Here is a 12500-nt window from a genome sequence, read left to right on the forward strand (position 1 = left end):
CTCTCATTCTCTCATTCTCTCTTCATTCTCTCTCATTCTCATTCTCTCTCTTTCTCTCTCTCATTCTCTTCTCTCTCTCTCTCATTCTCTCTCTCATTCTCTCTCTCATTCTCTCTCTCATTCTCTCTTCATTCTCTCTCTTCTCTCTCTCTCATTCTCTCTCTTCTTTCTCTCTTTCATTCTCTCTTTCATTCTCTTCTCTTTCTCATCTTTCATTCTCTCTTTCATTCTCTCTTTCATTCTCTCTCTTCATTCTCTCTCTCTCTTCTCTTCATTCTCTCTCTCATTCTCTCTCTTCTTCTCTCTTTCTCTCTCATTCTCATTCTCTCATTCTCTCTCATTCTCTCTTTCTTTCTCTCTTTCTTTCTCTCTCTCATTCTCTCTTTCATTCTCTCTCTCATTCTCTCTCTCATTCTCTCTCTCATTCTCTCTTTCTTTCTCTCTTTCATTCTCTCTCTCATTCTCTCTCTCATTCTCTCTCTCATTCTCTCTCTCATTCTCTCTTTCTTTCTCTCTCTCATTCTCTCTTTCTTTCTCTCTTTCATTCTCTCTTTCATTCTCTCTTTCATTCTCTCTCTTAGGAATGTATTGTAGCTATAATCCCTGGTGATTCGTTTTCTTCATTGTGACTGTGTAACAGGAGCAAGGAGTGGGTGGTGTGTGTATGTGTGTATGTGTGTGTGTGTGTGTGTGTGTGTGTGTGTGTGTGTGTGTGTGTGTGTGTGTGTGTGTGTGTGTGTGTGTGTGTGTGTGTCTGAGTGTGTGGACTGAGGTGCGTTGGAGTGTATAGGGTTTGTCAGTCTGTGGTGGTCCAGACATGTTACAGTCTGAATAACGTCACCTGTTGACAGATGACCATCTTGGGTGGAAGAGTCTTTGGCCCCGAAAACAGAGCTGAAGGGATGAAGGAGATGGAATGAGTAGAGGAGGAGATGAAGGAGAGAGAGAGAGAGTGTGTGTGTGCCTGCCTGCCTGCCTGCCTGCGTGTGTGTGTGTGTGTGTGTGTGTGTGTGTGTGTGTGTGTGTGTGTGTGTGTGTGTGTGTGTGTGTGTGTGTGTGTGTGTGTGTGCCTGCCTGCCTGCCTGCCTGCCTGCGTGTGTGTGTGTTAAGCATCAATAAGCTGAAACAAGCCTAAAGAGCAATTAACCAACAGCACTTCAACACCAGGCTGAGGGTGGTGTGTGTGTGTGTGTGTGTGTGTGTGTGTGTGTCCTCTCTGTGTGTGTTTGTGTGTGTGTGTGTCCTCTCTGTGTGTGTTTGTGTGTGTGTGTGTGTGTCTGCCCTCTCTCTCTCTCTCTCTGTCTCCCTGTCCCTCTCTGTCTCACTCTCTCTCTCTTCTTCTCTCCCTCCTCCTCTCTCTCTCTCTCTCTCTCTCTCTGCCTGCGTGTTTGTGTGTTGTGAGTGTGTGTGCGTGCGTGTGCCTGCATGTTTGTGTGTTGTGAGTGTGTGTGCGTGCGTGTGCCTGCATGTTTGTGTGTTGTGAGTGTGTGTGCGTGCGTGTGCCTGCGTGTTTGTGTGTTGTGAGTGTGTGTGCGTGCGTGTGCCTACGTATTTGTATTTGTGTGTTGTGTAAGTGAGTGTGTGGAGGAGTTGTTAACATGGAGAAAATGAGAACAGTGTTGGAAGAAGGGTGGAAAATAGGGAGAGTGGGGGGAGGGGACAGAAAGAGGAAGAGGGAGAGGAAGGGAAGGAGGCAGAGAGGGAGGGAAGGAGAGAGAGAGAGTGAGGGAAGGAGAGAGAGAGGGAAAGAGGGAGAGGAAGGGAAGGCAGGAGAGAGGGAGGGAAGGAGAGAGCGAGGGAGAGAGGGAGAGAGGGGGGGGGGGACAGAAAGAGGAAGAGGGAGAGGAAGGGAAGGAGGCAGAGAGGGAGGGAAGGAGAGAGAGAGAGTGAGGGAAGGAGAGAGAGAGGGAGAGTGGGGGAGGGGACAGAAAGAGGAAGAGGGAGAGGAAGGGAAGGAGGCAGAGAGGGAGGGAAGGAGAGAGGGAGAGGGAGAGAGGGGGAGGGGACAGAAAGAGGAAGAGGGAGAGGAAGGGAAGGAGGCAGAGAGGGAGGGAAGGAGAGAGAGAGAGTGAGGGAAGGAGAGAGAGAGGGAGAGTGGGGGGAGGGGACAGAAAGAGGAAGAGGGAGAGGAAGGGAAGGAGGCAGAGAGGGAGGGAAGGAGAGAGAGAGGGAGAGAGGGAGAGAGGGGGGAGGGGACAGAAAGAGGAAGAGGGAGAGGAAGGGAAGGAGGCAGAGAGGGAGGGAAGGAGAGAGAGAGAGTGAGGGAAGGAGAGAGAGAGGGAGAGTGGGGGAGGGGGGACAGAAAGAGGAAGAGGGAGAGGAAGGGAAGGAGGCAGAGAGGGAGGGGGAAGGAGAGAGAGAGGGAGAGAGGGGAGAGGGGGAGGGGACAGAAAGAGGAAGAGGGAGAGGAAGGGAAGGAGGCAGAGAGGGAGGGAAGGAGAGAGAGAGAGTGAGGGAAGGAGAGAGAGAGGGAGAGTGGGGGAGGGGACAGAAAGAGGAAGAGGGAGAGGAAGGGAAGGAGGCAGAGAGGGAGGGAAGGAGAGAGAGAGAGTGAGGGAAGGAGAGAGAGAGGGAGAGGGGGGGAGGGGACAGAAAGAGGAAGAGGGAGAGGAAGGGAAGGAGGCAGAGAGGGAGGGAAGGAGAGAGAGAGGGAGAGAGGGAGGGGGGGAGGGGACAGAAAGAGGAAGAGGGAGAGGAAGGGAAGGAGGCAGAGAGGGAGGGAAGGAGAGAGAGAGAGTGAGGGAAGGAGAGAGAGAGGGAGAGTGGGGGAGGGACAGAAAGAGGAAGAGGGAGAGGAAGGGAAGGAGGCAGAGAGGGAGGGAAGGAGAGAGAGAGAGAGTGAGAGTGAGGGAAGGAGAGAGAGAGGGAGAGTGGGGGAGGGGACAGAAAGAGGAAGAGGGAGAGGAAGGGAAGGAGGCAGAGAGGGAGGGAAGGAGAGAGAGAGAGAGTGAGGGAAGGAGAGAGAGAGGGAGAGTGGGGGAGGGACAGAAAGAGGAAGAGGGAGAGGAAGGGAAGGAGGCAGAGAGGGAGGGAAGGAGAGAGAGAGAGTGAGGGAAGGAGAGAGAGAGGGAGAGTGGGGGGGGGAGGGGACAGAAAGAGGAAGAGGGAGAGGAAGGGAAGGAGGCAGAGAGGGAGGGAAGGAGAGAGAGAGAGTGAGGGAAGGAGAGAGAGAGGGAGAGAGGGAGAGAGGGGGAAGGGACAGAAAGAGGAAGAGGGAGAGGAAGGGAAGGAGGCAGAGAGGAGGGAAGGAGAGAGAGAGAGTGAGGGAAGGAGAGAGAGAGGGAGAGTGGGGGAAGGGACAGAAAGAGGAAGAGGGAGAGGAAGGGAAGGTGGGAGAGAGGGAGGGAAGGAGAGAGAGAGTGAGGGAAGGAGAGAGCGAGGGAGAGAGGGAGAGTGGGGGGAAGGGACAGAAAGAGGAAGAGGGAGAGGAAGGGAAGGTGGGAGAGAGGGAGGGAAGGAGAGAGAGAGTGAGGGAAGGAGAGAGCGAGGGAGAGAGGGAGAGTGGGGGGGGACAGAAAGAGGAAGAGGGAGAGGAAGGGAAGGAGGCAGAGAGGGAGGGAAGGAGAGAGAGAGAGTGAGGGAAGGAGAGAGAGAGGGAAAGAGGGAGAGGAAGGGAAGGCAGGGGAGAGGAGGGAAGGAGAGAGAGAGAGTGAGGGAAGGAGAGAGAGAGGGAGAGTGGGGGGAAGGGACAGAAAGAGGAAGAGGGAGAGGAAGGGAAGGAGGCAGAGAGGGAGAGGAATGGAAGGAGGGAGAGAGAGAGAGAGGAGGGAAGGAGAGAGAGAGAGAGGGATGAAGGGAAGGAGGGAGAGAGAGAGAGAGAGTGAGGGAAGGAGAGAGAGAGGGATGAAGGGAAGGAGGGAGAGAGAGAGAGAGAGTGAGGGAAGGAGAGAGAGAGGGATGAAGGGAAGGGGGAGAGAGAGGGAGAGAGGAAGGGTAGGAGGGAGAGAGGAAAGGAAGGAGGGACAGAGGAAGGGAAGGAGGGAGAGAGAGAAGGAGAGGAAGGGAAGGAGGGAGAGAGGAAGGGTAGGAGTGAGAGTGGAAGGGAAGGAGGGAGAGAGGAAGGGTAGGAGGGAGAGAGAGAAGGAGAGAGAGGAGAGAGGAAGGGAAGGAGGGAGAGAGAGAAGGGAAGGAGGGAGAGAGGAAGGGAAGGAGCGAAAGAGGAAGGGTAGGAGGGAGAGAGGAAGGGTAGGAGGGAGAGAGAGAGAAGGGTAGGAGGGAGAGAGAGAAGGAGAGAGAGTGAGAGAGGAAGGGAAGGAGGGAGAGAGAGAAGGAGAGAGAGTGAGAGAGGAAGGGAAGGAGGGAGAGAGGAAGGGTAGGAGGGAGAGAGGAAGGGTAGGAGGGAGAGAGAGAGAAGGGAAGGAGGGAGAGAGGAAGGGTAGGAGGGAGAGAGGAAGGGTAGGAGGGAAGAGGAAGGGTAGGAGGGAGAGAGAGAGAGAAGGAGAGAGAGAGAGAGAAGAGAGAGAGAGAGAGAGGAAGGGAAGGAGGGAGAGAGGAAGGGTAGGAGGGAGAGAGGAAGGGTAGGAGGGAGAGAGGAAGGAAGGGTAGGAGGGAGAGAGAGAGAGAGAGAGAGAGGGAAGGAGGGAGAGAGAAGGGTAGGAGGGAGAGAGGAAGGGTAGGAGGGAGAGGGAAGGAGGGGGAGAGAGAGAAGGGAGAGGAGGAGAGGAGAGGAGAGGAGAGGAAGGGAAGGAGGGAGAGAGGAAGGGTAGGAGGGAGAGAGGAAGGGTAGGAGGGAGAGAGGAAGGGAAGGGTAGGAGGGAGAGAGAGAGAGAGAGAGAGAAGGGTAGGAGGGAGAGAGGAAGGGAAGAAGTGAGAAAGCAAGCTAAATATACCAATCATTTAAAGTGGTGTTCTATATAAATAAAAAGCTTGTTTTCCTTTCTAAGTAAAGATAGCTGGTTAGTTCATTATTTATAGGAACCTAGTGTCAGATAGGAACCTTTCTTCTCCTCCATAATTCATCTCTATCCTCTGCCTTGCGGAACCAGTCGTTTTTGAGCTCTGCCTGCACAGATTCACTAATCTGGATAACACAATAAGAGGTTATTTGGATGCCAGGGCTGGCCAGGGAATACCCACCATTACTTTCACCATTCCAGGGAGAAGAGCAGAGGGATATAGATGGTGGCCTGGGCTGGACAGGGAATCAGGGCACCTATCTTCAGAGCTCATGTAGCGTGTTGCCGTGGGTTCAAGTCTGGCCCATACCCTTTTGACACAAACCCTCATCCAACTTTTCTGTCTCTCTCTCTCTCTCTCTCTCACTGTCTAAGGTGTATGAAGGTTGTTATGTCTGTGACCTGTGATGCGTTTCCTGTTTCAGAGATGCTGCTGGATGACTTCCTGTTGACGTACCTGGTGTTCATGACGACCAACGACCTCTGTCAGGCCCTGCTCGGACAATATCCTTTACACACTGGTCTCTCTCTCTCTCTGCCTGTCTCTGTATGTATGTATGTATTTGTGTCTGTGTCTCTGTGTCGTGTGAATGTGTGTGTGTGTTGTCCTTAACGTGTCCCACCTACAGCAGTAAGAGCGTGCGTCAGGAGGAAGGGAAGGAGGCCCTCTATAGGAAGAGGAAGGTATTACACCTGGTCTCTCACTGGACACGCCTATATAAGGACTTCCTACGAGAGGACGAACACATCAAGACATTCATGAAGGTTGGACACTGGTTATAACATACATGGGAAATAGCATCACTGCAAATTCTTACACACACACGCACACTGATCACTTGGCCTGCTGTAACCTGCTGCTCTGTGCTGTGTTACCATGGTAACCAGAGTGTGAGTGTTGCCATGGGGATAATCTAGTGTAACCCAGGTGATAGTTGCCTAGTAACAAGCAGCAATGGGGATGTATGCTGCATGTCAGTGATAAGTGTGTGTGTGTGTGTGTGTGTGTGTGTGTCTGCACGCATGTGTGTGTGTGTGTGTGTGTCTGCGTGCGCGTGTGTGTGTGTCTGCACGCACGTGTGTTTCTGCGCGCGCGTGTGTGTGTGTGTGCACGCTTGTGAATTTGCAGCTATGTTTGTCCCCCAGCACGTCAGCAGATATATTTAGGTTTAAGTACCGTAAATGTATCTCTATAACTGTCTGTTAGAGGTGTATATTAATGTGTGTGTGTGTGTGTGTGCGTGTCAGACTCTCTCTAGGTGTGTGTTAGAGGATCTTTATGAGTTTCCATCTCTGGAGAAAGACATGAAGGAGTTCCAGAAGCTTCTACGACGCAGACAGTGAGTGTGTGTGTGTGTGTGTGTGTGTGTGTGTGTGTGTGTGTGTGTGTGTGTGTGTGTGTGTGTGTGTGTGTGTGTGTGTGTGTGTGTGTGTGTACAGTACCAGTCAAAGGTTTGGGCACACATTTCAGGATTTTCTTCTACATTGTAAAATGAACATCAAAACTATGAAATAACACACATGGAATCATGTAGTAACCAAAAAAGTGTATTTTATATTTGAGATTCTTCAAAGTAGCCACCCTTTGCCTTGATGACAGCGTTGCACACTCTTGGCATTCTCTCAACCAGCTTCATGAGGAATGCTTTTCCAACAGTCTTGAAGGAGTTCCCACATATGCTGAGCACTTTTCCTTCACTTTGTGGTCCAACTCATCCAAAACCAGGTCGGGTGATTGTGGAGGCCAGGTCATCTGATGCAGCACTCCATTACTCTCCTTCTAGGTCAAATAGTCCTTACACAGCCTGGAGGTGTGTTGGGTCATTGTCATTGTCAATTTCTGAGGCTGGTAACTCTAATGAATTTATCCTCTGCAGCAGAGATAACTCTGGGTCTTCCTTTCCTGTGGCGGTCCTCATGAGAGCCAGTTTCATCATAGCGCTTGATGGTTTTTATGACAAGTTGCACTTGAAGAACCTTTAAAATTTCTTGAAATGTTCTGGATTGACTGACCTTCATGTCTTAAAGTAATGATGGACTGTCATTTGTCTTTGCTCATTTGAGCTGTTCTTGCCATAATATGGACTTGGTCTTTTACCAAATAGGGTTATCTTCTGTATACCACCCCTACTTTGTCACAACACAACTGATTGGCTGAAACGCATTAAGAAGGAAAGAAATTCCACAAGTTAACTTTTAACAAGGCACAGCTGTTAATTGAAATGCATTCCAGGTGACTACCTCAAGAAGCTGGTTGAGAGAATGCCAAGAGTGTGCAAAGCTGTGATCAAGGCAAAGGGTGGCTACTTTGAAGAATCTCAAATATAAAATATATTTTCACCTCTTTAACACTTTTTAATGTAGGTTACTACATGATTCCATATGTGTTATTTCATAGTTTTGATGTCTTCACTATTATTCTACAATGTAGAAAATAGTTGTAAAAAATTTGAAAAACCCTTGAATGAGTAGGTGTTTCCAAACGTTTGACTGGCGCTGTAAGTATGTACAGTATGTGAATATGTATGTGTTGTCTGTGTACAGCACAAGGACCTCATTGTTTATATGAGACATGAGCACAGCCTAGGGCAGTGTGTGTGTGTGTGTGTGTGTGTGTGTGTGTGTGTGTGTGTGTGTGTGTGTGTGTGTGTGTGTGTGTGTGTGTGTGTGTGTGTGTGTGTGTGTGTGTGTGTGTGTGTGTGTGTGTGTGTGTGTGTGTGTCTGTGTGTATCTGTAGGGGATAGAGGAAATGGAAGCTTCAATCCAAATATGGAGTTACATGTTTATTAGTTTCTCTGTTTGTTTGTGTTTCAGCACTGTGGATGAATGTCCTCCACAGCAAAAGGTGAGAGGGAGGGAAGAGGGGCGGGGGTAGACAGAGAAGATGGGGAGAGAGGGAGGGAAGAGGGGCGAGGGGTAGACAGAGAAGATGGGGAAGATGGGGAGAGAGGGAGGGAAGAGGGGCGAGGGTAGACAGAGAAGATGGATGAGAGAGGGAGGGAAGAGGGCGAGGGTTAGACAGAGAAGATGGGAAGAGAGGGAGGGAAGAGGGGCGAGGGTAGACAGAGAAGATGGGGAAGAGAGGGAGGGAAGAGGGGCGAGGGTAGACAGAGAAGATGGGGAGAGAGGGAGGGAAGAGGGGCGAGGGTAGACAGAGAAGATGGGGAGAGAGGGAGGGAAGAGGGGCGAGGGTAGACAGAGAAGATGGGGAGAGAGGGAGGGAAGAGGGGCGAGGGTAGAAAGAGAAGATGGGGAGAGAGGGAGGGAAGAGGGGCGAGGGTAGACAGAGAAGATGGGGAGAGAGGGAGGGAAGAGGGCGAGGGTAGAAAGAGAAGATGGGGAGAGAGGGAGGGAAGAGGGGAGAGGGTAGAAAGAGAAGATGGATGAGAGAGGGAGGGAAGAGTGGCATGGGTAGACAGAGAAGATGGGGAGAGAGGGAGGGAAGAGGGGGCGAGGGTAGAAAGAGAAGATGGATGAGAGAGGGAGGGAAGAGGGGCGAGGGTAGACAGAGAAGATGGGGAGAGGGAGGGAAGGGAGGGAGAGGGGCGAGGGTAGAAAGAGAAGATGGGGAGAGAGGGAGGGAAGAGTGGCATGGGTAGACAGAGAAGATGGGGAGAGAGGGAGGGAAGAGGGGCGAGGGTAGAAAGAGAAGATGGGGAGAGAGGGAGGGAAGAGTGGCGAGGGTAGAAAGAGAAGATGGGGAGAGAGGGAGGGAAGAGTGGCGAGGGTAGAAAGAGAAGATGGGGAGAGATTGAGGGAAGAGGGGAGAGGGTAGAAAGAGAAGATGGATGAGAGAGGGAGGGAAGAGTGGCATGGGTAGACAGAGAAGATGGGGAGAGAGGGAGGGAAGAGGGGCGAGGGTAGAAAGAGAAGAACGGGGAGAGAGGGAGGGAAGAGTGGCGAGGGTAGAAAGAGAAGATGGGGAAGAGATGGAGGGAAAAGAGGGGCGAGGGTAGAAAGAGAAGAACGGGGGAGAGAGGGAGGGAAGAGGGGCGAGGGTAGAAAGTATCTGTTACTGCTAAGTTAATAATCTAATGGTTTATATCCAACTGTCCTCTTTTCTCACTTTCGCCATCTCACTTTCTCCCTCTCTCTCTCTCTCCTCTGCCATCCCCTCTCTCCTCTCCCATCCCATCTCTCTCCATCTATTCTCTCCCTCTCTCTCTCTCCTCTGCCATCCCCTCTCTCCTCTCCCATCCCATCTCTCTCCCTGGTCTCTCTCCCTCTGCCATCCCCTCTCTCCTCTCCCATCCCATCTCTCTCCATCTATTCTCTCCCTCTCTCTCTCTCCTCTGCCATCCCCTCTCTCCTCTCCCATCCCATCTCTCTCCATCTATTCTCTCCCTCTCCCTCTCTCTCTCTCCTCTCCCATCTCTCTCCATCTATTCTCTCCCTCTCCCTCTCTCTCTCCTCTCCCATCCCATCTCTCTCCATCTATTCTCTCCCTCTCCCTCTCTCTCTCTCCTCTCCCATCCCATCTCTCTCCATCTATTCTCTCCCTCTCGCTCTCTCTCTCTCTCTCCCATCCCCTCTCTCCTCCCCATCCCATCTCTCTCCATCTATTCTCTCCCTCTCGCTCTCTCTCTCTCCTCTCCCATCCCATCTCTCTCCATCTATTCTCTCCCTCTCGCTCTCTCTCTCTCTCCTCTCCCATCCCCTCTCTCTCTCTCCCATTCCATCTCTCTCCATCTATTCTCTCCCTCTCGCTCTCTCTCTCTCCTCTCCCATCCCATCTCTCTCCATCTATTCTCTCCCTCTCGCTCTCTCTCTCTCCTCTCCCATCCCCTCTCTCCTCTCCCATCCCCTCTCTCCTCTCCCATTCCATCTCTCTCCATCTATTCTCTCCCTCTCGCTCCATCCCTTCATCCTTTTGTCTCTCCAGAGTAAACCAATGTTCCAGCAGCTCAGTTTGAAGGAGAACAGTCTTCCGCTCCGTTCCCCTCAGGTTGACACCAAGGAGGGTGAGAACACACACCCGTGATGCCATGATTTTATGAGTTTTGTGGTGTGTGTGTGTGTGTGTATGTGTGTGTAAAGATGGTGCTGATCTTAAACTTTTTGGTACGTAATGTCTCAGCCATAATTTCCTTCGAGGAGTTTACCACATCAGTCACCATCTTCATTAATACCCCAATCAGAAGCCATGGACTACAGGCAACATCTGCACCGGGCTAAAGGCTAGAGCTGCCGCTTTCAAGGAGTGGGACATCATTCCCGATGCTTATAAGAAATCCCGCTACGACCTCTGACGAGCCATCAAACGGGACTAAGATCGAATCCTACTACACCGGCTGTGATGCTCAAAGGATGTGGCAGAGCTTGCAAACTATCATGGAAACCCAACCCCAAGCTGCCCAGTGACGACAGCCTACCAGACAAGCTAAATGCCTTCTATGCTTGCTTCGAGGCAAGCAACACTGAACCATGCATGAGAGCACCAGCTGTTCCAAATAGCTGTGTGATCACACTCTCCGTAGCCGATGTGAGTAAGACCTTTAAACAGGTTAACATTCACAGACGGAATACCAGGACGCCTACTCAGAGCATGTGACCAACTGGCAAGTGTCTTTAATTACATTTTTAACCTCTCCCTGACCCAGTCTGCAATATCAACTTGTTTCAAGCAGACCACCATTGTCCCTGTGCCCAAGAACGCCAAGGTAACCTGTCTAAATGACTATCACCTCGTAGAACACATCTATAGCCATGAAATGCTTTGAAAGGCTGGTCATGGCTTACATCAACACCATCATCCCAGACACCCTGGATCCACTCCAATTCGCTACCACCCCAACAGATCCACAGATGACACAATCGCTATTGCACTCTCAACTGGCCTCACCAAGCTGGACAAAAGGAATACCTATGTAAGAATGCTGTTCATTGACTACAGCTCAGCATTCAACACCATAGTACCCTCCAAACTCATCACCAAGCTCAGGACCCTGGGACTTTCACAGCTCCTCCTGCAACTTCCTGGACTTCCTGTCGGGCCGCTAACCATCAATAAAGGGGCCCCTCAGGGGTATACACAATAACACGCACACAACACACACACATGTATACTGACGCCACAGACACACACACACACACACTTCAAACACTCATCACAAATGCTGCTGTTACTGTTTATTATCTATCCTGTTGTCTAGTCACCTTACTCCTACCTACAGTATACTGCTGTTACTGTCTATTATCTATCCTTTACCCCTACCTACAGTATACTGCTGTTACTGTCTATTATCTATCCTTTACCCCTATCTACAGTATACTGCTGTTACTGTCTATTATCTATCCTGTTGCCTTACCCCTACCTACAGTATACTGCTGTTACTGTCTATTATCTATCCTTTACCCCTATCTACAGTATACTGCTGTTACTGTCTATTATCTATCCTTTACCCCTATATCTACAGTATACTGCTGTTACTGTCTATTATCTATCCTGTTGCCTTACCCCCCTACCTACAGTATACTGCTGTTACTGTCTATTATCTATCCTTTACCCCTACCTACAGTATACTGCTGTTACTGTCTATTATCTATCCTTTACACCTACCTACAGTATACTGCTGTTACTGTCTATTATCTATCCTTTACCCCAGTATACTACCTACAGTATACTGCTGTTACTGTCTATTATCTATCCTTCACCCCCCTACCTACAGTATACTGCTGTTACTGTCTATTATCTATCCTTTACCCCTACCTACAGTATACTGCTGTTACTGTCTATTATCTATCCTTCACCCCCTACCTACAGTATACTGCTGTTACTGTCTATTATCTATCTATCCTTTACCCTATCTACCCCTACAGTATACTGCTGTTACTGTCTATTATCTATCCTTTACCCCTACCTACAGTATACTGCTGTTACTGTCTATTATCTATCCTTTACCCCTACCTACAGTATACTGCTGTTACTGTCTATTATCTATCCTTTACCCCTACCTACAGTATACTGCTGTTACTGTCTATTATCTATCCTTTACCCCTACCTACAGTATACTGCTGTTACTGTCTATTATCTATCCTTTACCCCTACCTACAGTATACTGCTGTTACTGTCTATTATCTATCCTTTACCCCTACCTACATTATACTGCTGTTACTGTCTATTATCTATCCTTTACCCCTACCTACAGTATACTGCTGTTACTGTCTATTATCTATCCTTTACCCCTATCTACAGTATAATGCTGTTACTGTCTATTATCTATCCTTTACCCCTACCTACATGTACATACAGTCTCTACCTCATTTTCCTCGTACCCCTATAGTCTCTACCTCATTTTCCTCGTACCCCTATAGTCTCTACCTCATTTTCCTCGTACCCCTGCACATCGACTCGGCTCTGGTACTCCCTGTATATGGCCATGTTATTTTTACACAATGTTGTTATTCGCTGTTTCTTTATTCCTCGTGTCATTATTATATATATCTAGATTTGATTTTGTATCTTAATCTTTAACTCTGCATTGTTGGATAATAACATGTAAGTCGAGCTTTTCACTGTTGTTGTTGTTTACCAAGCACCTGACAATTAACATTTGATTGGATGTGTGTGTTCCAGTGTTGTGTCGTGTGTATGTGAGTGCTGAC

At 49.7% G+C, this 12500-nt stretch overlaps 1 protein-coding gene across 3 annotated transcripts in view; it reads left to right on the forward strand.

Moving 5' to 3' along the window:
* LOC112217351 (rap guanine nucleotide exchange factor 5-like) overlaps positions 1-12500 on the forward strand; it is a 90422-nt gene that overhangs the window by 67106 nt on the left and 10816 nt on the right. For all 3 annotated transcript variants that reach the window (XM_042309841.1, XM_042309843.1, XM_042309842.1), the window contains exons 12-17: positions 5321-5399; positions 5519-5660; positions 6144-6235; positions 7710-7740; positions 9778-9856; positions 12472-12500. The exon at positions 12472-12500 is cut by the window's right edge and continues 121 nt beyond it. In XM_042309841.1, coding sequence (XP_042165775.1) covers positions 5321-5399; positions 5519-5660; positions 6144-6235; positions 7710-7740; positions 9778-9856; positions 12472-12500 — 452 coding nt within the window. The remainder of the gene's footprint in view (positions 1-5320; positions 5400-5518; positions 5661-6143; positions 6236-7709; positions 7741-9777; positions 9857-12471) is intronic.

This window comes from Oncorhynchus tshawytscha, linkage group LG31 (genome assembly GCF_018296145.1).
Source record: "Oncorhynchus tshawytscha isolate Ot180627B linkage group LG31, Otsh_v2.0, whole genome shotgun sequence".
Classification (NCBI taxonomy): Eukaryota; Metazoa; Chordata; class Actinopteri; order Salmoniformes; family Salmonidae; genus Oncorhynchus; species Oncorhynchus tshawytscha.